The sequence below is a fragment of the Vombatus ursinus genome, unplaced genomic scaffold, assembly GCF_900497805.2.
Source record: "Vombatus ursinus unplaced genomic scaffold, bare-nosed wombat genome assembly UNPS02010394.1, whole genome shotgun sequence".
NCBI classification, from domain to species: domain Eukaryota; kingdom Metazoa; phylum Chordata; class Mammalia; order Diprotodontia; family Vombatidae; genus Vombatus; species Vombatus ursinus.
The window spans coordinates 14,718-39,748 of record NW_020950172.1 but is presented as its reverse complement, the minus strand read 5'-3'; the positions used below and the strand labels follow the sequence as shown (position 1 = coordinate 39,748).

The 25,031-nt window shown below is 41.9% G+C and overlaps 1 protein-coding gene across 1 annotated transcript in view; it reads right to left on the bottom strand.

Moving 5' to 3' along the window:
• Window positions 1–6,918: 6,918 nt before the first annotated feature.
• LOC114037386 (scavenger receptor cysteine-rich type 1 protein M130-like) overlaps window positions 6,919–25,031 on the bottom strand; it is a gene marked incomplete at its 5' end in the record, with an annotated part of 31,046 nt that continues 12,933 nt past the window's right edge. The window contains 7 exons of the mRNA XM_027854229.1: window positions 6,919–7,720; window positions 9,458–9,607; window positions 12,385–12,468; window positions 13,096–13,206; window positions 13,822–13,857; window positions 14,178–14,483; window positions 22,445–22,765. Coding sequence (XP_027710030.1) covers window positions 7,680–7,720; window positions 9,458–9,607; window positions 12,385–12,468; window positions 13,096–13,206; window positions 13,822–13,857; window positions 14,178–14,483; window positions 22,445–22,765 — 1,049 coding nt within the window. The remainder of the gene's footprint in view (window positions 7,721–9,457; window positions 9,608–12,384; window positions 12,469–13,095; window positions 13,207–13,821; window positions 13,858–14,177; window positions 14,484–22,444; window positions 22,766–25,031) is intronic.

Below are 25,031 nucleotides of genomic sequence, written 5' to 3'. Positions count from 1 at the left end.
AAGGATGCAGTTAATATTTCTGCCTTTCTGCATTGGGTTGTGAGGTTTTTATGCCCTAGTACATGGTCAATTTTTGTGTATGTGACATGTACTGCTGAGAAAAAAGTATATTCCTTTCTATCCCCATTCAGTTTTCTCCAGAGATCTATCATACCTAACTTTTCTAATGTTCTATTCACCTCCTTAACTTCTTTCTTGTTTATTTTGTGGTTAGATTTATCTAGTTCAGAGAGTGGGAGGTTGAGCTCCCACACTAGGATAGTTTTGCTGTCTATTTCTTCCTGTAACTCCCTGAACTTCTCCTCTAAGCATTCAGATGCTATACCATTTGGTGCATATATGTTTAGTAATGATATTACTTCATTTTCTGTGGTGCCTTTTAGCAGGATGCGGCTTCCTTTCTTATCTCTTTTGATAAGATCTGTTTTTGCTTTTCCTTTGTCTGAGATCAGGATTGCTACCCCTGCTTTTTTTACTTCAGCTGAAGCATAATATATTCTGCTCCAATCTTTTACCTTTACCCTGTATGTCTCACTCTTTTTCAAATGTGTTTCCTATAAACATATTGTAGAATTATGGTTTTTAATCCATTCTGCTATCCACTTCCATTTTATGGGAGAGTTCATTCCATTCACATTCACAGTTATGATTACTATCTGTGTCTTTTTCTCCATCCTTTTCCCCTAATTTATGCTTTTCTTTCTCCTTTGTCCTTTTCATCCCCTCACTAGTGTTTTGCTTTTGACCACTGCCTCTTTCAGTCCCACCTCCCTTCTATTATCCCTTTCCCTTTTCTTTCCCCTTTTCCCTCCTACTGCCTACAAGGCGTGTTAGATTTCCATACCTAACTGATTATGTTATTCCCTTCTTGAGCCAAATCTGATGAGAGTAAGGTTCAAACAATGCTCATCCCCCTCCCTTCTTTACCTCTGCTCTAATAGGTTTTTGTGTCTTTTCCTGTAATGTAATTTACCCTTGTCTGCCTCCTCCTTTCTCAGTACATTTTCTTAGATCAGACTAATCCACTTACTTGGATCCATTTAACCCACTTGATTAGATTTTTTTTTTATCATTACATCAAAGTCAACTTATATCCACCCCCTTTATGTATACTCCTTTAACATGGTGTAATAACAATACAGTTCTCAAGAGTTGCAAGTGCCATCTTCCCTTGTAGGGATGTAAACAGTTTGCCCTTATTAACAACATATTGTATCTTTCTGTCCCATTTACCTTTTTATGTCTCTCTTGAATCTTGTACTTGAAGATTAAATTTTTTGTTGAGCTCTGGTCTTTTTATCAGGAAGGTTTGGAATTCCCCTATTTTGTTAAACATCCATCTCCTCCCTTGAAAAATCACGCTCATTTTCTCTGGGTAGTTAATCCTTGGCTGCATTCCATTCTCCTTTGCCTTATGGAATATCATGTTCCTCTCCCTACGGTCTTTTAATGTAGAAGCTGCAAGGTCCTGTGTAATCCTGACTGTGGTTCCATGATATTTAAATTGTTTCTTTCTTGCCGCTTGCAGTATTTTCTCTTTAATCTGGTAATTTTGGAATTTAGCTATTATGTTCCTTGGCATTTTCAATTTGGGATCTCTTTCAGGTGGGGAGCGGTGGATTCTTTCTATAGTTATTTTGTCTTCTGTTTCTAGGACTTCTGGGCAGTTTACCTTTATGATTTCCTGAAAGATACTGTCCAGGCTCTTTTTTTCATCATGATTTTCAGGTAGGCCAGTAATTTTTAAATTGTCTCTCCTGGATCAATTTTCCAGGTCAGTTGTTTTACCCATGAAGTATTTTACGTTTTCATCTATTTTTTCATTTTTTTGTTTCTGTTTCACTTATTCTTGCTCTCTCATAGAGTCATTAGTTTCCATTTGTCCAATTCTAGTTTTTAACATATTGTTTTCTTCTGTTAGATTTTGTATTTTCTTCTCCAATTGGCCAATTGTATTTTTAAGGGATTTTTTTTCTTCAGTGTACTTTTTTTCCAGTTGGTCAATTATGTTTTTTAGGGACTTGTTTTCTTCAGTGTACTTTTTTTCCAATTGGCCAATTGTATTTTTGAAGGACTCCTCTACCTCTCTCATTTGACTTTTAAAATCCTTCTTGAGCTCTTCTAAGAAGGCTTTTTGGGCTTCAGGCCAGTTCATATTCCCTTTTGATGTTGCCCGTGTGGGTTTGTTGACAATGTTGTCCTCTTCAGAATTTCTGTCTTGATCTTCACTCTTCTCATAATATGAATCTATTGTACTTTTCTTTTTACTCATTGTGTTTCTTTATTCCCTGGCCTTTAAAGAGATTAAGCTCTCCTGCTGGGGAGCAGAGGGCACTGACCCAAGCTTCTTGTGTTGGGAGCCTAGGTCTTGGTCACTGGCTTTGTGTGCTGGGGTCTCTTATGTTGGCAATTGGAGGCTGTAGGGTTCTGGCAGCTTAACCTGGTGTTGGGCTGGAATCAAGAAGGCTGGGACTTTCAGACAAATCTAGGTTACCTGCTTTTCCTTTCCTTTAGCTTTCTTCAGCTCCTTTTAGATGGTTGCTGCCGGATGTTTATCTGCCTGGGGCCTCTTGCAGTGCTGCCTCCCTTAGTTCTGTTGAGGCACTGGGAAACTCCTTTGCTGTAGAATGCTGAGGCACCTGGTGGTTTTCTGAGCTGGTTTCCACCAGTTCCCCTGCCCTCACTGAGGCACTCGGAGGTCCAGCTGTTGGTGTTTGCCTGCTCGACCACCTGGGCTTTAGGATCTCCTCCTGCTTGGCAGTTGAAGGCTGTAGGGTTCTGATAGCTTACCTGGTGTTGGGCTGGAATCAGCAAGGCTGGAACTTTCAGGGAACTCTAGGTTGTTTTCTTCAGCTCCTTTCAGATGAATGCTGCAGGGTGCTTATCCTCCTGGGGCCATTTGTAGTGCTACTTCCCTTATTTTTGCTGAGGCACTGAGACCCGTTTGCTGTAGAATGCCGAGGCACTGGGATCTCCTCCTGGTGTGCTAAAGTGGGTCTTTCCACTTTCTGGCTGGGTGTCTCCCGTTCTGTACTTCTCCCCTTCTCCCAGGATAAGAGGGCCCTTTCCCGTTAATACCTCTAGCTACCTGAGCTACTGCATTTCTGCTACCCATCTTTCTTCTGGTTCAGCTGTTCCAGGGTTTTTTTCTGGGGTGATATTTTCTGGGTTTTCAGAGGTTGATAGGGGAGGGTGAGAGTGACTACCTTTTTACTCCGCCATCTTGGCTCCCAGAAGCATGTCCCCTCTTTTTTTCTAGGAGCTGGAATTAAAATTTTTTAATTTTATTACTTGTGTAATCCTTGATAGCTATGTTTAGTTCTTTCCTGTGTTTCTGTTGCCTGTAGTATTTGCAAAGCAAAAAGAGAAAAAACAGAAACAAAAAAACAAACTCTAGAAATTGGAGAAATGTTTCAAATGCCTCTGACTCTTACTGAATGTTTGTTTTCCATTGGTAAGTGGGATTAGGCTTACAGGGTTTGTTGAGCTGGATTGCATCATGAGCTACTTTCCTCTTCAGGACACGATTCCAATCCCTTCTGAGGTTTCGGGTGAGTAGAGAATAATCTTGCTATTTGAGCTTCTTTTCCTTTATAGCTGAACTTATTTCCCCAGTCATTTGCAGAACTTTTTATGTTTGCCATTGGAATTGTTAAATTTAACCACTATGTGTCTTGGAGATTGTAGCACAGGACTTTTTTCCGGAGGTGATTTGTGAATTCTTTCAATTGACACTTTGTTTTCTATGTTCCTCTACTATTTCTTTCATTATGGTGTTCAAGAACCATTGACTTCTCATCCTTAAGTTGTCTCTATACATCCTATCTTTGAGACCAATAGGTTTTCCTTTCATGGAAATCATATTCTTTGAATGTCATTATTTTTTATCTTCTCATCTTCTAGATTATCTTTCCTTTCTGTGTATTCGTATTCCTGATCAGTTCTCTTTTTTGTTTCTTTGTAGAAACTCATCACTGTGGAGTCAGACTTTTTTCTTTTCTGCCAAGTTTCTGTTATGCAGGCTAAAAATTCTGCTTTTACAATTCACCCTCCTGTAATGACTCTTGGAGTGGTCCTATCCTGTCTGAACCCAACTGAATCTCTTAGATGGGTAATTTTTAAGCTTTTTCTGTTTTATTCCCCTACTATGTGCCAGGTACAATGCACAGATGAAGATACAAGGAAAGGCAAGACAGTCCAACATGTTAACAACTATTTACAAACAAGCTACAAATAGGATACATTGGAAGTAATCAATAAAGGGAAGACACTAGATCTCAGGGAGATCAGGAAAGGATGCTTGTGGGATTCTTGTGGGAATACAGAGGACTTGTGAATGGCACATTCACAACGACTTGTGGTGGCACCCAGTCAGAGCCTTGTAACTTGTCACATTCACCACCACACCGGCCACAGGTGTCCAGAAGGGTGGATGCAGTCCATTCCTGAGCCCAATTTGTTTCTGTGAATGTGTGCAAGGCGCTCTGCATTCCAGTGGCACTGGCCGCATTGCTGTTTATTCCACAAAATCAGAGACTGTCCACGCTTCAAATACTCTCCTTTCTCATCTCTCCCTTCTGGCTTCTCTGATTTCCTTCAAGTCACAACTGAAATCTGATCTTGTATAAGAAGCCTTTCACCGGCTCTTAGCACTGTGGTGTAAAAAAGTGAAGAAAAAAGAAGAAAAGAAAGAGAAGGCAAAAGAAACAGGAAAGGAGGAGAAAAGGAAGAAGAAAACATATATTTAAAAAATAAAATACACAGAAGAGAGCTGAAAGAAATTTAGAAGAGGACAGAGACAAGCAGGGCAGCTTTCTTAATATTTTGTTCAATTTAATACTCATTAAAACTTCATAATAAAAGTTCATATTTCATTTAGGATCTTTTTTCTCTCCTTTGCATATTAAAATATTCACATGGTTGATGTTGGTCAAGTTTGATAATAAAGAAAATAAAAAATAAAGCAATTACAGGTTTCTTCAATATGGAAGAAAAGATTTGTAGAGTTCAGAATGCTCTCAATCTACAAAGCTGAGTGGGGTTTGGATAAATTAAGTCTGAACTTACTCCCCTAACTCCCTTACTTACATAATCGTAAACTGCTGGTCTTGTGCCTCAACATGGCAGGATAAGGAGCTTGTTCCTACTGGATCCATTAGGACTGACTTGATCTATTTTGTCATTTCCCAGTTTGGAGATAGAATTTGTCAGACATGGAAATTCTAAAAATTTCTTTGTTCTCTGCAGATATGGATGACTGTGTGATGGGCTCGGATCATTATCCTGATGAAGACAGAGATCATTGCTTCCCCAAAGTAATGTCCTTCCTCCACTTTGAAGACATTTTGGGATTCACTCTGACCTACATAGCTTTTTCCTTTTCACTGCTCGCAACCCTAATTCTCATAGTCTTGGCACAGAATTGAGATACTCCTACTGTCAAAGCCAATAGTCGAGCTCTCAGCTACACTCTCCTTATTCCCCTTACACTCTGCTTCCTCTACTCTTTGATCTTCATTGATCATCCACCCTCAGCAACCTGGGCTATTTCTTCCAATTTGATTAAACCATCACTGTGGTTCTGGCCTTCAAGGCCACAAGACCAGGCGGCAGGATCAGGAGGTGGATGGGTCCTAAAGGGTCCACTTCTGTTATTCTCTTTCACTTTGGGATCCAAGCGATTCCCTGTGACATCTGTTTGGTGACCTTTCCTCCATTTCCAGAAACAGAAGTTCATTCTGAACCCAGTCATATCATCATCGAGTGTAATGTGGGCTCCATCATTGCCCTCTGCTGTGTCCTGGGCTACGTGGGGTTCCTGGCCTCGGGGAGCTTCATAGTGGCTTTTCTTTCCAGGAAACTTCCTGAGCCCTTCAAGGAAGCCAAATTCACCACCGTCAGTATGCTGGTGTTCTTCAGCGTCTGGGAGTTTCCCCATCTGTTAGAGCGTCGAAGGGAAAGTAGTGGTGGTTGTGGGAATTTTCTCCATCTTGGCTTCCAGGGCCAGTTTATTAGTCTGCATCATTAGTCCTCCAGTGCCCTGTGATCTGCTGAGGCCAGAAAGGAACATGTGGGAATAGGTAAAGAACAATGGAAGCCAGAAGATTAACAAGAGAAATGCAAGTCAAACAACTCTGACAGTGTACAAAGATGGAACTATATTGGAAGGTTTATGGGAAGAAAGACAGACCTATACACCATCAGTGGAGTTGAGAATTGGTCCACCCATCTTGGAAAAAGATTATAATTATGCAGGAAAAGTAAAGGAATTGTTCATGTCTTTTTATCTGATTATTTCTGGGCCCATGTCAAAAGGAGGAAGAAAATACAGGGAGAGAGTATATAAAGTCCTGTTTGACTTTTAAAGAAAGTCCTTTAAAGCCTGTCCCCTTCCTGTCTTCCCACTCTTTTCACCCCTTCTCTACTCCAGTTGCATTCTGCAACTCAGTATGTGGATCTGACCTGCGTGCTGTTCTTTTCACAAGACACTGCATCTCATGACTATGCATTTTCACTGACCGTTCTCTATGCCTGGAACTCTATCTCCTTGTCTTTATGTGCTGGATTCCCTGGCATCCTTCGAGTCTCAGCTAAACTCCTACCTTTTGAAAGAAACCATTCCCAATCCCCCTTAATGCAAATGCCTGCCCCCTGAGATTATCCCCAATAAATCCTGGTACTTGTTTGCACATAATTGTTTACATGTTGTCTCCCCTATTAGACTGTGAGCTCCTTGAGGACAAGGACTGTTTTTGCCTTTTTCTTTTTTTTTTTGTATCTCCAGCACTTAGCACAGTGCTTGGCATATAGTGTATGCATAAGAAATGCTTGTTGACTGACTTGACAGCAACACTTTTTGTGGTTAGCAAAATCTGGAAATAAAACAAACGCCCATTGATTGGGGAATGACAAAACATGTGAAATATGAATGGATGTTTATTGTGCTATTAGAAATGACTAACATCAAGAAATGAGAGATATATGGAATGACTGTATGAATTGATGCCATGAAACAATGCAAATCAGCCCAACAATGTGTGTGTGTGTGTGTGTGTGTGTGTGTGTGTGTGTGTGTGTATGAGATACAGATTGTCATAGTGGTCAAGCATGTTCAGGAGCCCAAATCTGGGGGAAAAATTGATCCATGAATGTCTGGACACTCTGTTGCATTTCACAGTGTCCTTTCCCCCCACATTTTTTGTTCCATAAATAGTCTTTCTTACTCCCCCAAAACCATGTTTCCCTGGAATATGACTTGATTCACTGAATCTCTTCATCGTAGTTCCTGCAGTGCAACAGTCACAGACTAGGAAGTTATCTTGGCTGTCCTGTGAAGGGACTTGAGCGTATAATCATATGTCATTTTGGACAATTAAAAAATGAACTAGGCACAAACCAGAAATAGATAAATTGCCCTTGATTAGATTCAGCTCTCCTGGGAGTGAAGCACATCTAAGCGATCAAAGAGTCTTGGGAGAAGAACAGGCCAATGTGGATCTCAAGCAGTGTCACTTTTCTTTATTCCATTCCCAAGGAAGGGTACAATAACAACACACATGACTCGTCATCCTAGTCGCCAGTTCCCTCCAAACTTAGCTGTTTTTTTAGTCCTACCCAGAGAAGCTGAGCTCCACATCGCAATGGTGTTTATCCAAGGGACAGTTTTTCCCAACTTCTATTCAAAAGGTGGTGTCTCTTTCAAGGGCTTGTAGATGTTGACCTAAAAAGAACAAGGAAAATATATTACTATTTCCTCTTTTCAGATTAGGATGTTAGGGTTACAAAAGGGTTAGGACTATAGGTCCCATTATGCATATGGAGAGTTTTCATCATCATCGTCATCATCATTGTCATCATCATCGTCAAAAGTGACAATAACAACAGCTAGCTTTTATATAGTACTTTAAAGTTTGCAAAGTCCTTTAAGCGAAGTTTAAAGCAAAGTGGAAGAAGACTGGAAAGGTTGAAAGGCCCAAGTCATTAAGAGCTTTAAATATTTGACTTTATATCTGACCCTGGAGGTAATACTTCCCTATTATCGGAGTTTATGAAATATGTTGTTGTTGTTATTGTTGTTGTTCAGTCATTTCAGTCATGTCCATCTCTTTGTGACCCCGTTTGGGGTTCTCTTGGCATTGATACTAGACTGGTTTGCCATTTCCTTCTCCAGTTCATTTTACAGATGAGGAAACTCAGGCAAATAGGATTAAGTGACTTGCCTAGGGTTACACAGCTTATAAGCATTTGAGGCTGGATTTGAACTCGGGAAAATGAGGCCTGGAGATCTATCTACTGTGCCAACTAGCCCAACCTCATGAAATATATAGGCTCCAAATGTAAATGTCATACCATAACCACAACCACCACAACCACAACAAAAATAGACAGGAATGAAGGTGGAACCATAGGAGAGGAGGTTTTTTTTTTTTAATGCAGGGAATAAAGAAGGTTACAAAAGGCAAAATAAAAATTTAAAATCTCATGCAGGAACAAAATCAATGCAATTATAATAAAAAGAGAAACTGCCATTAGGAACAAATTTTCACCTAAACATCCGCATAAAATTTAGATATTCAAGATATATAGAAACTATGCTGAATGAGCAAATATTAATTAAGCACCTACTATGTACCAGGCACTGGAGATACAAATACAAAAGTAATCAACAGTCCTTGTTCTCAAGAATCTTAGATTCTAATGGACCCAAATAGGTCATTCTAAGTCTAACCCTAGGCATGACCCTAACCCTGATGTAATGGTGTTATGATTAGAGTGGGTTCAAGCCCTGCCTCTAGCACATAGTGGCTACATGACTATGGACAAGTCATTTAAGCTTTTGGTGTTGGAGGCAACACTCTAACACTCTAAATTGCAGAACAGAGGCCAGTTGCACTCATAGGGGGCATTTTCTCACCAGGAGTGCCTTACAACAATGAACTGACAAGCTGAGACTGAAGAAGATAAAGAAGTCTTTCCTAAAAGGTTAGAGGAACAAACATGCACATAATGAACACCTGTATGGTCAATAGCCTGTGTTGTAGATCTTGAGTAACTCACATTGTAGAGCTGCAGGCTCTGTTATCACACCAAAGTTTTCCTTCTAGATATATTTAGGAAATGATAAAACCTCATGTCTTCCAACTCCAGCTGTGCTTCTCCAGTTGGTCTGGGTAGTACTAGAAAAGGGACTAACTGTTTCTCCAAAGACGTGGACCTGAAAGCCCAGCCAAGTACAGTCTGGACATGAAGCACTTTGTATCTTGTATCTCTATACCAAACTCAGCCCTGACATGGGCTTCCCAATGCCCAGGCATAAACTCTCAGCATGCTTCTCAACCCCTTGACTAGAGCAGCTCTGTAATCTCCCATGCTTGCTCCTGATCACAGAGGTGTCATGGAGCTTTCAAACTGACTCCTAAAGCTACACACAGAACATGAACATTTGCTGCCCACTCACTTGTAGAATTTCTGTTCCTGTTCCTCTCTTCTGGGGTTGCCAAGGCATCCCCTTTGTTAATCCAGAAAATGGGACATGGTTCAGGCTCAGAGACTTCTTCAGCAACTTCAGAACCAGATCCCGGAGCACCACTTAAGCCATTAGGAGTCTCTGAAAGGATTAAAATGTTTAATAAGAATGATGAAAAGCCTCCTTCCCTCCCTGTAGAGTGAATGAACAACTTAGAACAACTAAGGAAATCTCCTATTATAGATCTAATGAGGCTCTGATCCTGTAGACAAAGGTGAATGCAAGGAGGCTCAGTGGTGGGGCTGGGAGAAGTTGGAGTCAGATTATAGAGAGGTGTCTTTAATTAAAAACTTTTCCAAAGACCTGAAAAGGTGCTTGGCAGCTTCATCATCAGTGGCTCCTCAAAGATCTCTATCAAAAATGACATCCTCATTTCCCCCATTTGCATCTTATCTTAGACTAGCCGGCCCAGTTGACTGTGCAATCTCCTCACAGTAGCCTCAGGGATACTCAGGTCATTGCTGAATGTGCAGCCCTGCTCAGGAAGACCAAATTACAGGGTGAAAACAGTAGGCAGGATACTTGGAGAACATGGGGTCAGTTTGATGTCCCAGGTGTGGTGGTAGGTGAAGAAAGAAGAAAACCATTGCCCACTTGGAGGGGAGACCCAGAGAAAAAGGGATGTGAGGGGCTCCTCTCAAGCTTTGCTTGCTGCATAATTCTGAAAAGGACTTTAGATATCATGGGTACAGGAATGTCTATGCTATTAGTTTGGAGAATTTAAATTTTCCTTAGCTCAAAATTCAGCTTTCCAGTTTCCATAAGAAATAGGAAAAACAGGAGGGTGGAGCCAAGATGGTGGAGAGAAGGTGGGACTCACCGGAGGTCTCCCCCAAATCCCTCTAAACAATTTTAAATAATGCCTCAAAACAAATTCTGGAGTGGCAGAACACACAAAAGGATGGAGTGAAAAATTTTCTAGACTAAGATAATTTAGAAGGTTGGCAGGAAAGTTCTGTTGCACCAAGGTGAGAGTGGAGCACAGTCCAGTACAAGCCATACCCCAGCACACTGACCAATAGCCTTTGGGATAACTGAATCAATAGTGGTAGTGGTGGTTTCCACACCTCTCAGCCTGCAGACAATTGGTCAAAAGGAGATTAGCAGCAGGGGCAAGATGCTGTTGCATTGCTCGTATTTGAATCTGGGTCACAGTCCTGGGTCTCAGTCCCAGGGCAAGGAGGAGCACTAGCACACTAGAGCTTGTGTCCACAAGGGAGTGGGGACCATGATCACAGTCCCAGAGTAGAAGAGTGCTTGTGGTCACTCACAGACAAGAGCACAGTCCAGGAGAGTAGTGAACACACTTCTCCCTAGATCATACTACCTTAGAAGAATCAAGAACTTACAGGTGCCCACAATTATCTCTGGAAACAGCTAAAACCTGAAACTTGAAACAGTGTCCACACCACTCCAGAAGTAGAGCCTCACATAAGAATAGAGTTAAAGCAAAGAAGTAGGCTAGAAAATGTCCAAAGGGCTATGAAACTGTGTATACCCTTGATCCAGCAATACCACATTAGGTCTGTATCTCAAAGAGATCATTAAAAAGAGGAAAGAAGGGGGCAGATACGTGGTACAGTGGATAGAGCACCTGCCCTGAAGTCAGGAGGACCTGAGTTCCAATCTGGCCTCAGACTAAACACTTGACACTTACTAGCTGTGTGACCCTGGGCAAGTCACTTAACCCCAATTGCCTAAATAAAAAAAAAAAGACAAACAAAAAAGAAGGGGAAAGGACCCACATGTACAAAAATATTTCTAGCAGTTCTTTTTGTGGTGGCAAAGAATTTGCAATTGAGGGGATGCCCATCAATTGGGGAATGGCTGAACAAGTTGTGGTATATGAATGTAATGGAATATTATTGTGCTATAAGAAATAATGAGAAGGTGAATTTCAGAAAAAAACTTAAGATTTACATGAACTGATGCAGAGTGAAGTGATCAGAACCAGGAGAACACTGTACACAGTAACAGCAACACTGTGTGATGATCACCTACGATAGACTTAGTTCTCAGCAATATAGTGATCCAAGACAATTTCGAAAGACTCAAGATGGAAAATGCTTTCCATATCCAATGAAGGAACTATAGAGTCTGAATGCAGATTGATATAAGTGATATATCACTAAGATTCAGTGAAGAAGAGTGGGAGATATTCTTGAGTGATCTCAAGATCCTTTATAAGGCAAACTTCTCAGCTGAGAAGACAGGGGCAGGAGTTAGGAGGAGCCAGGGAAGGGCTAAGAAGGGATGAAATAACTGACATTTCTCTAACACTTTAAGATGGGCAAAGTGCTTTGCCTACACTGTCATGTGATATATGAATGAGATATTGTATGTAAAGGACTTTGTGAACCTCAAAGCACTATACAAGTATTCCAGCATAGTACAGAAGATAGGACCCTGGGCTTGGAGTAAAAAGACCTGGGTTCAAATCCCACTCTAGACACCTACAAGCTGTGTTACTGTAGGCAAGTCACTTAACCTGTCTGAGCTTCAGTATATTCATTTGTAAAATTCAGGAGTTGGATCTGAGGGTTTTTAAGATCCTTTTAAGCTCTAAATCTATGATACCATGATCCTATAAAGATCAGTTATTAGAAGGAACAAAGGGAGTTTAATTCTATGGCTTCCTATGAGGTCATTGGAGCTTCATCAAAGTCAGAATATGGGGCCAGATGAACTGTGGGCCAGCCCCAGGATGGTTGTTCTTGGGTATGAGTCATTTCAAGTAGATCTTTTCAGGGATTTACTCCTTCCTGTAGATATAGTTTATTCTCTATTGGGCATTTAGAGGCCAATCTCATCATGGGAGGCCCCTCCAACTGAGCAAAAGGCCCCTGAGCCTCACAGACCTGGGTGGTTGAATAGATGTAGGTCTTCATCCTCCTTCTGGTGAACATTCATCTTCTTGTAAATAGCTTCCTGAAGAAGATTTCCTACTTGGGAAAAGCATGAGAACAGAGAGGTCTCAGGCTAAGGGGTCACATCTTGACATCCCAACTCTTGCCATCCTCATCACTACTTCCCCAGATGGATCAATATCCCTCTCATTAAATGAAGACTCCCATTTTCTTAGCTTGACATGTATTCACAACCCTAAGGGTATTTCTTCATCTTCCCCATGGTCTATCTACTTTCCAGATTCTTTTCCCAGATATGATACTTCTTTGGAATTCCACATTTGTTTACAAGACTTCCAGTTGTGTCTTATGTCCTCCTTCTCTTGTATGTCAGCCCTTGGCCACCTGTCCTTCATTAGCCTATCTTAGGATACTCAGGAGAGGTCAACAGGTCATATATTCACGCCAAACCCTGCCAATTATGTATACTGAAACAATTGAGCTGACACATTGGCTCCATCAGGTGCCCTTCCTCAAGTTCTGGGGTAGGGATCCCTTAAAGAGATCAATTCACTCTGTCCTGGTAGGTTTCACCACACTGGAAACTCTCACCCCAAACCTGAGGCCCCACCCTTAGGCCCTGATCATCTGAAGATGAGTGTCCTGTCCTAGAGAACCCAGTGCCACTAGGCCTCCTGAGCCACAGGCTAATGGGGTTCACACCTCTGACTTGGTAAGTCCATCTTCTAGCCTTGGACCGCAGGAAGAGAACAAGCAGGAACAGTACTATCAGGATGACCCCAAGGATCCAGAACAACCTGAAGGCTTTGTGACCTATGAAAGAGATACGCAATGACTTGGTTTCCTGCTGAAATGCCATGGGCTCTCTGTCCCTGATCCTCTTATGATGTCCAATGAGCTAAAGGCCAGTCAATACATCCAGATAAAGACATTGGGATCCTCATGGAATTCCAAATGCACTTGTTGGCTCATTATCGACTACTATCTGGCACCTAAATCCCCTGTCTCTTCAATGCATTAGGTCCTTCAGTAATGTCCAAGCACAGGTGAGGGATTGGAAATGGGTCTATTTCAGGGAAAGCACCAATAGCCTAGTGGTGGGGAATAGAGAGGTCCTGTGCTTCTCCTTACAGAAAGGTTGTCAGAAGAACTAAAGCTGCTCAAACAGTGAGAAGCAGGTCATTGGGGCCATTTCCAGATGGGTGTGTATCTGAGGGATATTCTTGCATCCCCAATACCTGAATAGGATTTATCAGAGATTGGTCTAGGAGAGTGGAACAGTCTCAGAAGATGGCGGGGTGTGTGGGGGGGAGTCACACAGAGGCAGACCTGGCTTGCTCTTCACTGAGCTGCCCCCATACAAGTTATTGGAGCCCCCTCCCTCCTGTTAACTTCATCATAGTGACCTCATGGATAGGGGAGTTGTACCTGAGGATTCCTGAGGTTCTGCAGTCATGGGAACACCTGGAGGAGGAAGGAGGAGGCCAGTTGTATTCTGGGCGCAGGAAACAAGGTTCTAGGCCACTTCCTGCCTGGCTCAGTCCCACTGTCACCTTCCCAAGTCCCCCTTTCTGCACGTATCAGAATCTCCTCATCTCCCTCCATCAGGACTGGGAGGTATTAAGATAATAGGATCGAAGTCAGAGTGTGATCACAGACTTCGGCAGCAGTAACCAATGCCTTTCATTCCTTCTACCAGTTTGTCTCCCCACTACCCCAAGCCATTATGACATAGTCTCCAGTGGCCAGGTTGCTAGCCTCAGCCTAGGTTCTCAGACCCTTACCTGAGCACCTCACACCAGCATCTTCTTTGTGCCCACAATCTGTCTGCCCCCAGGGATCAGCAATACAGTTCCAAAGAGAGGACTCATTTCCTTTGCAATGAATATTATTCAGCCAGATGGGCCCAATTCCTCGGCCGAATGCAGCCTCTCCTGGGGCACCCAAGGCTGAGCCACAGCCCAGTTGTTGACAGGCCACCTCAGCATCAGCCAGATCCCAGGAGTCATCACATACTGTGCCCCAGGAGCCTTCATGCCAGACCTCCACACGTCCTGAGCACTTGTCTCCTCCTTGGACTCTTATCTTGCCTAGAAATGCAAAAGCATTGCTTGTTCCACATTCGACAGGAAAAGAAGTCCCCTAACCCACAAATCCCAAGTGAGAGGAGAAGCCATGGGCTGTCATTGTGACAAAAGACACAATCATCGCCTATGCCTCCTGGCTTTGGACATTTGGAATAAGAATACACGTCAAAGACAAAACCTGTTTTCTTCTTTGGCAGTATATTGGATAAAAAGGAAGGTAGGGATATGTGCCTTCACCACCCAGAAGCTGCTTGGCATCTGAGAGGAATCCTATCCACCGCTGGTGTCTGATGCAGGTTCTCTCCGCCTGGTGGGCTTAAGTAGTGATAGAACATTCTTTCTCTCTGTAGCATCTACAGATCCAAACACCTCTTGGCCTCACTCATCTATGACGGAATTAGACAGTTTCTAGAGATTAAGTAGTACTACTTTGGCCAGGAGAAAGCAACCTACACCCTAATTGGGTGGTTTGATTCTCTATGGAGGCAACCACAAAGTAACCTCCAGATTATTATTCCTCTCTGAGCCTCAGTTTCCTCATATGCAAAATGAGGGAGTTATACTGAATGAATTCCAAGACATTTTCATTATTCATTCTCATCCCAGATTCTAATCAAAGTACATATTCTGCTATTAATGACAAATTGTAACATTTCTCTGATTAATTAAACAATTAGCTCTTAACCCCATGAAATGTAGAAACTCTCTGTCTCTGGGCCTCCCTAAATTTAAATAAGCACAAGGTTATTGACTATTTTAGTAACAGTGTAACAAAATGAAAGAAAACCATAAATAATTATTTATAATGTAATCACATATGAAAAAGACCACAGCTGAAGTCACCTTTAAGCATCATTACAACCACTGACTTCTCAATTCTGGAAACACAGTCCCACCACTCATTTCTCTCAGGGTACCAACTGAAGTCTCTTCTCAAGAATTTTCTTCATATTTCCTTCCAAGAAAAGCATTAAACCCAATCCTGTCAGGAAATAAGTTCTCTTAGTCCTTTTACTTATTCCTTTCTTTAGTCATCACATTAATAGTTTAAACTTTCAGTCTTCTCATAGATTCCTCATAGAATGACAGTTAAACTGTCTCTCTAAGATTCTATTCCCTCTTAAAGATACCGTAACAGTTTCTACATTCTTTGTGGAAGAAACTATTGAAGCTGATGTTACATATCATCCTAGATATCTTCCTCTCAGATTCCTTCTAACTTCTTATACTAACTGACATTGAACTTTCTCCTGAAGGCTTCACATCCCTTGGATCACTCTACTTTAAAAAAAATCATTTTAAAAAATGAACATCTATTTTCTCTCCCTTCCACCTCACCTTCCCCACCAGGAAACAAAAAAGAAAGAAGAAAAACTACCTGCTACAAATATGTGTGGTCAAGCAAAATAAATTCTCATCTTGGTTGCATCTGCACCTGCACAAATATACACACGTGTGTTTCAGTCTGTATTCTGAGTACATCCCTTCTCTGTCCAGAGGTTGGTAGATTTTATCATGACTCCTCTGGAATCACGATAAGTCATCTCATTTATTAGAGTTTTTTAAGTCTTTCAAAGTTGACGGTCTTTATAATGTTGTTGTTGTATACATTGTTTTCCTGGTTCTGCTCCATATTCAGCTCAAATTCTTCTGTACCCTGGCTCTCTAAATGCATTGGTCTTCTGTTTTCTCAGCCTCCTCAACTCCTACAATCTCTTTCTCCAATCTACCTCAGTGATGCACAAGAGGAGCCATAACAGACACACACACATCATCATCATCACCATCATCATCATTCCCCACCCCCACCTCATTCAGGTTAATTTGCTCTGGTAGCAGAATTTTGCATTTGGGCTGACAGTTACTATGCTTCAAGTATATTATATGCCATGGAGGCAATGCAGCCTTAAATTGTGCTCAGAGTTGAGGGAAGAGACTTGTACAAATGTTGGAGGGAAAGGAGATTTCTTCTGGGTTTTGTGTTCCTGCCTAAAGACCCCTGGAGCACTAAAGGCCACTTTGACAGTGTCCAGGTATCCCAGAGGTGCCTGATTGTCCAGGAGGCTCCAAAGAACAAGGAGAGAAGACATTGAAATTGTGGTTTGGATGCAGAGACTGACAGCAGAGATATAAGCCCTATTTGGTTGAAGTTTTTGCCCTTCAATTCAGTTTCAGAAGGATTTTAAAAATGTATTCCCTCCAGGGACACTGAATTTGTAGGCTCTCACTTCCCAAACCTCCCAGGAAGAAGGAGGATGCCACATTTAGGCTTGTGTGTCACAGTGACTTTATGAATTTTTTTCTGTTCTAATGATATGTTTTACTGTTCCTTTTGTCATTCTTTGCCCAGGTCAGTTAGTATGGTGAATGACAAACTATCCAGGCCTGTGTTTACTTTCAAGGTTCCTGGTTGTGAACTCGGAGGGAGCTAAAAGAGATTATTGAACTTTAAAAGTCCCCACAAGTTTTCCTGGAGTCTGAATGAGATGATATGGGTGATATTTGCCGGGACTTCCCTGAGGTCCACTGAGGTCCTCAGGACACTTTCCTTATCCTGGTGCCCTTGTTCTAATAGTTAGAGTTATCTGTATTATTTACAGTATTGGGGGGTTCAGGGTATGAGTTGTACAGAGGAAACCTGGGTTTAAATCCCAGCTCAGCTGCTTACTAGATATAGTCACTTCCACCTCTGTGGTCCTTAGTTTCTTCCCTTGTAAAGTGGGGAGGTTGGACCAGCTCTAAATCTCTGGTCCTCTGATCCTGTAAGGCTTAGCTGCCAGAAGAACAGAGATTCATTTAGCACAGACCATGCCAAGATACTAGGCAAGCTTCACTTTATGAACATCTTGTTGGCCAGATGGATATACATATCAATGTAGAGAAAGACCTAGAGATAGATTGAGATGATAGATAAGCAAGAGATATAAATAGAGGTGATATATGTAAATAGATATTGACCTATATATCTATTCATCTATCACCTTTCTATGTCTCTATCTGTTTGTCTGTCTGTCTATATCCTGTCCATATCTGTCTATTTGAACCAGTTTTCCTTTCCTGGAAGTATAGAAGCCATTTCCAGGCCCAAACCAATGCTAATTGACACAGCTAATTTGCCCTGCTCTGTTTCAATGTGGGAGAGGCTGCTCCTCCCTAGGCAACCTGGGAAAGTTGATCTGCCTTAACTCCATTCTCCCAAGTTCAAACAATCCACCAGCCTTAGCCTCCTCTGCAGGAGAGATTACAGGTGTGTGCCACTAAACCTGGCTGATATATGTAATGAAGGCAGAAATATGGCCAAGAATGTGACTAGGTGGGGAGAGACATTGACCTCACCCCCTGGTTTTAGTTTTTTTCCTCTGCCCTTTCCCCTTCATAGCCATTTACACGAGAGATCAAAAGACTTGAATTTGAAACTGAAGCTTCCCAAATTTGGAAAATTTTTAGAAGTTTTCTTGAAGCTTCCAAATGGATGCTGATTGCCTTTCCAACCTGAACACAGAGATGAACACTTTCTCCCCTCGCCCTAGTTAGGTTATTTGGAACTTCACATTATTTCCATCTGTGTGATCAATACCAATAAACTGATTGCTGAGCATCCATAAGCACTTGATCGATTGCTGAGCTCGTCCTGATCAACAAGGGAGGTTTTAATGACTAACTTAGAACCCCAGCCCCTTTCTAGCACACTCTCTTTCTGGGGACAGATGAAGAGAAATCAGAAGTCAAGGCAGCAGTGACTCTGAAGTGCAGCCCCACATACTACTCATTTAAGTGATCAGATAGCCAGTATAGAATGAAACACAAGGGTCACCTCCTCTGGTGTGTAAACAGCATGGACAGCCCCATCCCCTCTCCCAGTTACTTCCACTTGGAATCTTCCTGAGCTGTAACCACAAGTAGTGGGAAATGCACCTTCTGATTGAATAGCAATGTGTATTCTCACTATAATACAAGAAGCAATTAAAATAAATTCCGTTATTGGGAGAGGAATCAGCTTCTTTAGTGATTTGTATGTAGATAGGTGTTGTTAACAATGCAGGTAGTCTTATTTTCACTTATTTTAACTTGTTCTGGCTAACCAGGAATTAAGCTTAGCTTCTTCTGAAGAAAGAGTTGTTCTGTGCCAATGTCTTGAGCTGGTCATATGTCCTAAGGCCATCAGTGTCAGGTAAAAGGAGAACAGAGTTGAAAAAAATTCAACATTACTCTTTTCTCCTCACTTTTGTTCTAGTATGAAAAATATTAGGTGGCTTGCCTCCCTGCCAAAGCCAGCCTACCTTCTTTGGTCTTTGGTATTATTCCCTTGATGACATCCCCTTTCCTTCTTCACATCACAATAACACTCATATTCAATGTCTCCATCTCTCCTGGCTCCTTCTTTAATACCAACAGACATGCACAGGTCTCCCTTATCCCAAAAGAGAGCTTCTTCATTCACTGTTAATTATGTGAAAAAGTCTGTCAATATTCATTGCCTCCATTTCTTCACCGTCTAGACACTCCATAGCTTCAATCTCCTGCAATCTGGCCTTCATCTCCCCACCGCTAAATGAAGAGTGCTGCCTCCAAAGTCACGTAGAACTCTTGATTGAAAAATTCAAGGGTTGTTTCTTACTTGTCACCTTTCTTAATCGGTAAAGCATGGTGGACAGCACAAGACTTGGAGCCTTCAGTGTTTCTAGGCTGAATTTCAAGCTCTTTTTTTGTCTATAAATGTTTAAAATAAAATTTTACTCATCCTTTTTGTTTTTATGTCACTTTCATTTTCCCATTTGTCCTTCCCTCAAATGCCTTCCCTTTAGAACTTCCTTTTCCAGAGAGCAATTCCACATAACAAGGAATAAAAAAAAAAAAAAGAAGAAAAAATTCAGCAAAACAAACCAACACATTGAAAAAGTTTGACATTACATGTAGGATTCCACATTGATCATTCCCTATATCTGCAAAGAAGGGGCAGGTGACTTCTGTCTCTGTTTTGGGACCAGGTTTGGTCATCCTTGCTTTACCTCTGATCTCATTGGAAATATCACCAGCATTTCTTCATTGTATATAATGTATATAATATTGGTTCTTGGTTTTAGACACTCTTAGTCCTATTTCAAAAAGGTCCATTTCTTCTACTGAGCACTCCTAACACGAAAGAGGCAAATGAATGCACTGTCTGTGTGGCCACAGATCTGTCACCCATCTCCCTCAGGTCATTGGACAGAGGATCCTATAGATATCCTTTTCCCACCTGCTGAATAATCCTAGCATGCCATTATCTCCCAGCTCAGATTCTCATTGTTATAATATACTGACCCCTTAAACATTCACCTTTCTTTCTCACAAGTTTATTGTCTGGCTTGCAATCTTTCTCTTCTTCATTGGTATATTGCCACTCTTTCAAAGACTTTAAGTTTCCAATTCCTCAGTCTGCACAGCTCCCATGACCTACTCTTCTACTCCACCTCAGCCACAATACAAAGATGGTCGTATCCTTGATCTTGCCATCACCAATGAGTGTTTCATTACATGATCAAGAATGATGAATTTCCTTTATCTTTTTTTTTTTAGGCAATTGGGGTTAAGTGACCTGCCCAGGGTCACACAGCTAGTAAGTGTCAAATGTTTGGTCTGAGGCTGGATTTGAACTCAGGTCCTCCTGACTTCAGGGCCAGTGCTCTATCCACTGTACCACCTAGCTGCCCCTCCTTTATCTTTCTATCTTACCCTGTGCATTATTATTTTTTTTATTAAGTCTTCTCTTTGTGCCCACTATAACCTGCAATCTCACCATCCACTAGGATTATCTCAGGTCAGACCATCTCTTACAGCTACTTTCTTTCTTCTTCTTTCCCAGTGTTGACTCTTGGAGACTCAGTCCAACTATGTCCTATCCTCTGCACTTGAATCCCTTGCTCACTTATCATCCATCACATCTTGCCAAATACCAACCTTGGATGACTCCCACCATTCACCTTCTCAACTTTTACTCATGTGCAGCTTAGTGGAACTGGAGGAATCATGACACTGGTCTCACTACAAATTTATGCCATCTTAATAACATAAATCTCAACTGGACCCGTACTGCAACAAGATGATCCTACTACTACTCTCTAACCTTAACCCTTTCCTGTTCACTTCGGTAGCTAGGCCAAACCTTTTTTCCCCTTCCAGATTACCATACCACCCTCTCCCCACCTTCTCTACTGGTCTCATACTTTACTTAAAAAAAAAATTGAGGCTATTCACTGAGAGCTTCTTCTTTCACCTTCCTCCTCATCATTCAAATATCTTCCAACTGTCTCCTTCTTCAATTTCTTCTCTGATGATATGGGACCCCTTCCACTTGCCATAGAAAATCCCTCCACATGCACCTTGAGCCCATCATGTCTTTCCTGTCTTCTCCAGCAGGTTGCCCCCATTATTATCCTTCTGCTAATATCCACTCTCTTCCTATCTTCTGGCTCCTTCTCTTCTCCCCTCAAACATGCCCACATCTCCCCCATCCAAAAAACCCCTCACTTGTTCATACAATGCCTGCCAGCTATTGTCCTAATGTTATCCTCCCCTTTGCAGTTCATCTCTTTGAAAAAGCTGGCCACAGTTGTTGCCTTGAATGATTCTCTTCTCATTCTCTTCTAAAACCCTGTAATCTGACCTCATTCCCCTGAAACTGTTCTCTGCATAGTTTCCAGGTAGCTCTTAATTGCTAAATTGAATAGCCTCCTTTACCAGTCTTCATCATCTGACACTTTTGACAACTTTCTCTCCTCTCTGGGTTTGTGTGACTGCTCCCTCTTGATTCTCTATTCCGATAATTCTTCAGGCTCTTTTGCTATATCTTCATCCATGATGTATTCACTTACTGTGGGTGTTTCCCCAAGACCCTCAGCCCTCTTCTTTTTCCCCACATACTCTCTCACTTGATGATCTCATCAACTTCCATGGGTTTGATGACTTTCTTTATGCAAATGATTCTCAGATCTATTTATACAGACCCAGTCTCTCTCCTGAGCTACTGGATGTCATCCTTGCTATGATCCTCTCTCTCTCTCTCTCTCCCTCTCTCTCTCTTTCTCTCTCTCTCTGTCACACACACACACACACACACACACACACACACACACAAACGCACATATATATACCACATAGCCAATCAGTTACCAAATCTTGTAATTTCTGTGTTTTTCACTTATGCCTTTTCCACCAACATAACTAGTATCTTAATTTGGGCCCTCATCACATATCCCTTGGGCTATTATAATTACCTTCTAATTGCTCTCACATCCCAATTCATCCTGCAATCAGCTGCCAAAGTGATTTTCCCACACTGTAGGTCTCATCATGTCAATCCACCCCCTCCCCCCACTGCTCAATAAAGTAGTGTGACTCCCTATTATCTCTAGGGTCAAACATAAGGTCCTTTGATATTTAAAGAAATTCCCTTCCTGGCACTTTTCTGCCTTCCTTGTCTTTTTATACTCTACTCTTCTCTACTCATTCTATGATCTGGCCAAACTGGCCTATTCACCATTCCTCCTTCATGCACTCCCATCTCTCATCTCCCACCTTTGCACTGATTGTTCCCTGTGTCTGGATTGCTTTCCCTCCCAGACTTTGACTCTTGAAATCCCCGAATTCTTTGAAGATTCAGCTCAAGTTCCTGGCTGCTAGTACCATCTCCCATATGACTGCCTTTCATCTACTCTATCATTAGTTTGCATTATCTGATTTATATGTGCTGTCTCCCCAAACAGAATGTGAGTTCCTTAAGGACAGGGACTGTTTTTAATCTTCCTTTGTGTGCCAAGTTACAAGTTAGCACTGTGTCTGGCCCATAGTAGGCTCTTGATACATACTTTTTGATTGGGTGACTGATAATGCATGTTCACTGTTTGTTGAATTAAAGGATATCAAATGAGATTAGCAATAGGATAGATTCCTTGAAATCTGTGTACAGACTAAGGGTCACTCACCAACACATGAGATCCAGGCCTCCTCTCTTGCATTGGATGGTCTCTTCTCCCATGGATCTGATGGACACTGCCAGAAGGAGGTAGATCCCTTAGGACACTGAACACTATTGACCCACATGGTTCTGGAACTTGCCTTGTTTGTAGGAGCAGGGTCAAGAATCCCATTGTCCCCACAGTCTAAATGCCTACAGATCACTCCCACAGTGACTGCAGTCATGTTATATCGGCCAACACTGCCCCAGGTCCCATTGTAGAAGACTTCCAGTCGTCCTGCACAGGCCTGGGTGTTGGTCTCACTCAGCAGCCTCAGAGACATGACCTCTACAAAGAAATGCAGTTAAAGTTTCTTGGAGAATGAAATATTAGGAGATTCCCTCCCTCCACTTCAATGGGGTCCACAGGATAGGTTCCTCCCAGACTCCTTTGGGGTATACTCATCCTGGGATTGCAGAAGAAGTCACCAAGGCCATAACAGTACCAGATCCAAATCCTTCTCCCCAGGGTCCTCAGTGTCTATGTGGCCTGGGGTTAATGTTCAGACAGAAGTTCCTAGATATTGGCTACCCTTGTGTTTGTCATGGGAACCAAAGTCAGCAAGGCTCAGGGTGGGACAGCAATAAGCCACAGGTGTAAGAAAAATAAAACAGATTTCACCTTTTCATTTGCTACTATCATGGCAAAAACTTGTTTGCATATACACAAGGTCAGGAGACGCTTTCATCACAAACATAGAAAATGCATGCAGCATGAGGAGTCTCCTTTACAAAATAGAGTCCACAACTCCTCTACTTACACACACACACCCACACACCCACACACACACAGAGGAGAGGAGAAAGAGGAGGGAGAGAGAGAGAGACAGAGAGAGAAACAGAGACAGAGACGAGAGGAGAGAGAGGGGGGAGAGAGAGAGAGTGCTTGGAGGGCTCTGTTATACCCTGAGCTGCCCCTGCCCCTCACACTCTAGTTTCTATTTGCATTAACCTTGCTGGTAGACCTGCTGCAGAACTTTATCATTGATTAGCCATCAATAATTCTGTGCATTAACCCTAATAGCAAAGATGGGGATTGGAAGAGTGCCCAGAAAGCAGATCCAAGATGTATAATACCTGGACTCTTCACTTTGAGTAGAAGGAAGGCCATTTTTAAGACGGAGTTACTCATGCCAGGGCCCTCTGCATGCCTCCCCACCAACGTATCACCAACTTGACACAGGCATTTCCTAAGGAAACCATCCCTTTTCAGGAACTTGTTACAAGGTTGCACAGATCATTAATGACATTAATGGGAACAGACTTCCTGGTTCTTACTTCAGTATTCTTTGTATTACAGCAGAAAACCCTAAGTGGCCAAGGAGGAGGGAGATAAAGGTGGGAGGCAAATTGATGAAATGCCTCTCGCTACAATGACCATGTGTCAAATGGCCTTTGAATGTGCTTATTTCCTTCTTATATGTTAGCCATATCTACATGTTAATACGTAGGCTATATATGTGTATTCTTACATGTGGGTGTGTTCAACAGATAGATAGATAGATAGATAGTTACAGATATATAGAGAGACACACATGTATACTTGTCTGTCACATGTGTTTATGTGGCTGTGTGTAAAGCCATATTCAGTATTATGAAGAAAAGACCACCAAGAAAATGGCCCAACCCTTCTACACATACCTCTGCTGACATCTCTTCCCATCTTCTCCCTATAATCATCTCCTCTCTCTCCTTTATACCCTCTCAACTACTCAGTATAGAGGCATATGAGGTGGTATGGGTGATAGACTGCTGAGCTTGGTGTCAGGAAGACCTAAGTTCAAGTCTGACCTCAGCTACATACTAGCTGGGTGATGCTGGGCCAGTCACTTGACCTCTGTTTGACTCAATTTTCTCAGCTGTAAAATGAGGGTAATAATAGCACCTAGCTCACAAGGCTGTTGTAAGGATCAAATGAAAAGGTGTTAGTAAAAAGAAAAAAAAGTGCTTAGAATAGTTTCTGACACATAGTAGGTGCTATCTAAATGTTTATTCCCTTCCCCCAATATCTCCTTTATCTCTAGTTCCATTCCTATTGCCTACAATCTTACCCACGTCTACTTCATCTTTTAAAAAGAATTCTCTTTAGACCCTAAAATGCCTTTCAGGTGTCATCCTGTATCTCATCTCACTTTCCTTTGTCAGTCACATTCCTGGAGAAGCCTATCATCTACACTTGTTATCTCTGCTTCCTCCCTTCTTAGCACTTTGCAGTCTGGCTTGGACCTCATCAGTCCCTGAAGTGGTCACTGAGCTCTTCACCACCAGACATGGCAGCCTCTTCTTAACCCTCTTTCTTCCCACACTTCTCTACCTCAGTTGGTGCTGTTGACCCAGATACTTCTTTCTTTCTGGGTTTTTGTGACACTCCCTTCACTTGGTTTTTCTTCTATCTGTCCAACCCCTCATTCTCAGTGTCCTTTGACAGAAAATCATCCATCATATGACTCCTAATTTATTAATCACTTGTGATGCAGACTAACTCTTCTTTCTTTTTTTTTCCTTTTAATTTACTGCTTTATATACTTGCAGGAAATTGCTCACAAAGAGACCTA